Source organism: Orbicella faveolata, unplaced genomic scaffold (assembly GCF_042242905.1).
Source record: "Orbicella faveolata isolate gen_17 unplaced genomic scaffold, um_ofav_v1 contig_12, whole genome shotgun sequence".
NCBI lineage: Eukaryota > Metazoa > Cnidaria > Anthozoa > Scleractinia > Merulinidae > Orbicella > Orbicella faveolata.
In genome coordinates this window covers 9096057-9099386 of record NW_028301539.1, presented here as the reverse complement: position 1 = coordinate 9099386, position 3330 = coordinate 9096057, and the positions used below count along the sequence as shown (strand labels likewise).

Here is a 3330-nt window from a genome sequence, read left to right as displayed (position 1 = left end):
TTAGTACATACCATGTATGTCGTTTTACCATTGTCATTATTGAGGGATTACTAGAGCACTAATCAGGCTTACTTGGCTATAGCTACACGGGCTCATTTACAAATCAACTCAGGACTGTGACTGATTATCTAGTCTGGGCAAACAAGATTTTCTTTCCCTCCATGTTCTAATCGCCAAGGGCAAACCTATTTTAACCATTTATTCAGTTTGGTTGGAAATATATGCAGTAGCTGTGAGTCCCTGTAGTATGGTATGATAATCTAGTCACTTGCTCTTGGAATTAGTGGTTACCATGGAAACACATGGGGTGCAACGCAATGGATGTCATACCAAATCTTTCTTTCTGCTTTGAAGTTTACCGTGCTTCATAACCATCTCTCTCTGTTAACTCTGACCAAACATGATGAACAAAAACAGATTTAATCTCAGTAACAGCTCTATTTTATTTCCGTCTTCCGTGAATTTCAACATATGTTTAGACAAGAAACATGGTTTACATGGTTTTCATTGTCGATCAAAGCAGAATGCAGGACTCGTGTCATTTAAGACCTTAGTAAATGGCCTAGCACCCGCTGCGAATCTCTCCATACTCGGAGGTTACGTTGGCACCTACAGTAAACAAACCAGTTGGCAATATTAAAGTTCCCTGTATTCATTCCATACAGTAATTTTGGAATTGGAAAATGTCACTTTGACAGGTTGGACAATGGTATTCAAAGTTGTCGGTGGCGCTTCTCCGCCAGACGTGGGTCAGTTGTGGGCGTCTTCTCACACCCATTCTGAAAATATCAATGATGCACTAGACACAACTACAACCTATAACGGACATTATAAAAACCGTATTGTTATGAACTGGCAAACTTTCCAACCCCAACAGGCAATGAACTATAATAGTAAAGGAGATTTCTCAAAATCGTAAAGAATTTAAAAAGTTTGAACAATGGATTATAGCCCGATAGTGTTTAAATGGCTCACCTCCTAATTGGCTTAGAGTTTTTATGATTTTGTGTGTCCGTTTTCTCCTTAGTTTTACTTTTGATTGAGAAGATCTGTCAAACACTCATAATAACGTTTTATTTCCAAACACCCCGCAGTTCGTCAAACCATTTCCGCTGGGCACCGTAATTTGAACTCACTTCTGAGTATTTTTAAATCTGGTGAAACAAGGTTTCTCTTGTTTGATATATTACGTGTATACGCTTCTCTTGCACGACTGCCTACTGCTTTTTGGTTACGCAAACCTAACATTCCCAGTAACCCAAGGTACTATTTATTGCTTATACGTGTGAACAGTACAGCACAGCGCTTGATTAGCGTGTAAGCTGTCATCCTGCGCAAAGCCATCCGCTTAGTTATCGCAAAGAGAGAGAGAGACTGCACCATGCTTGTGGAATGATAGCAAATGGATTTTTCTTGGAAAAGCAATGTGATATGAATTCCTCTGCAATTTCAGGTTCGCGTGGTTTTGTACGAGAAAGGCGTTGAAGTCGTCGCACTCAAGTTCAGTGCTGTGGGCACAAACAACATGGACTGGTTTTCACAGGCAAACCTTATCTCGTCTCCTTGGAATGACCTCAAAAATGCCCCATTCGTAAACTTTGGCATCATCGGACCAGTAGTTTTTGATCGCTACTTTGAATTTCTCAGATGGTACACTACTTGTCCCACCGATACAGGTTGGTTGCTGGTCACGAGTCACCCTGTATGTCTGTGGGATAAACGCGCTCCTCAGCCCAATATTCAATACAGCAAACTGGCGACAACCTCGTTTATGATCGATTACGGTACGTAAATAAACTGTATGAAATTGAAGTGACAAATAATTTCGTTAGATATGTTCAGAAGGTGCTCATTCGAGAGGTAATATAAAGTCAGGTAATTCGTCATTAATTTTTCTCCGCCCAAGCAAATGTTTCATTTACTTGCATTGCCGTCTTGAATTCTCCCCGGCTTACATGTACATGCCATTGGAACCATGTGAAAAGGCAAAGGCTGCCTCTTTAGGAACAAATTAATTTTTCCATTTTTAACTCGTGATTGTCATAGCAATTTACGAGTTGTAGTGCTTTATCAGATAAGGATATGCAGATGAGGGTTCGGTCACTCAATCGTTCAGTTCCGGTGTTAATTTATTTCCTTCTACCTTGCGGTAAATGTTGGAATTGCTGACGTGCTAGCCGTATTTGTCCGCTGAGGACATCTCATAATTTGTCTGGAGCTGCTGGCGTTGATATGTATCTCCACATATTTCGGTTTTGTAAACATGTGATTGACATCCTTGTACAGGCGGGCCAGAAGTGAATATATACACATTCCCGAACCATATATATGAGTAATACTTTTTCATGTTTTGTATCCACAGTACCACACACGGGTATATATGTCTGGATTTATGAAAACAGTGTTCAAGATATCGCGCCCTGATCAAGCGAATTTCTCCGAAGTAGACAATATAAAAATTAAACGGAATGTCAGTCTTCTTTTTTTATCCTTCACTCTCTTATCTTCCTTTTCTTGTTCTTCTCTATTTTTTAATATCGTAGAGTTATTTTCCGGCCTTTAGGAGCCGTGAAATCAAAATGAATATGGGTGATTTGGTGCAATGTATTGTTACGGTTTTCATAAATCCAGTCATGTATAATTTGCCAAGGATAAAAACCAGTATCTAGCTCTACACTAAAGAATGAAAACAAGGTGCTGAACAAGTATAATTGTAGTCCTATAATTGACACAAAATTAAAACACCTTTTACTCAGGGGAAGGTGTATTAGCAGTGGACAACACATCATTATGGACCCCCATACGTCTCGGTCCAAAAAAGAGGGACCTGGTCAATACGTGGCCGTCTCGTCCTCGCGATCAGTGAGCACAAAATAATTTCGTTTAGCATAATGAGGACCATTTTCTTGCGGAATATAAATGTGTAATTCCAAATGGGCAATATTTTACTTGGGTAGCCAATCACAGTGCAGATCTCGTTCATCTTGTACCTACGCTGAGCTAAGCTAACCGTATAATAATATTACACAGATAAGAGGAAATAAATGTAATTAACATTTTGACTTTCAAACTGAACGGAGTTTATTTTTTTTGCATACTGAGCTTATGGTGTTATTATTGCCGAAGACATTACCACTCTTTCCCTCGCCAGGGTAATTTCCCATGTAACATTTTCTGGAGGAAGTGGGAAGTAGAGGGTGGATGCAACCATTGGTGATTTGCTGAATTTTAAAAAGAGGATGTACGAGGCGAGGTTGAAACTTTCAAAAGTTGTTGATTCCTCCCTCGCCGAGACTTTGGACTTGTCGACAGTCATTTTGACCTGGAGTT

At 39.7% G+C, this 3330-nt stretch overlaps 1 protein-coding gene across 1 annotated transcript; it reads left to right on the top strand.

Moving 5' to 3' along the window:
• Positions 1-698: 698 nt before the first annotated feature.
• LOC149116478 (uncharacterized) lies at positions 699-3070 on the top strand. Its single transcript, XM_089283766.1, has 2 exons — positions 699-877; positions 1454-3070. The coding sequence occupies exons 1-2, from the start codon at positions 707-709 to the stop codon at positions 1790-1792; spliced, it is 510 nt and encodes a 169-aa protein (XP_089139892.1). The 5' UTR covers positions 699-706; the 3' UTR covers positions 1793-3070.
• Positions 3071-3330: the final 260 nt, after the last annotated feature.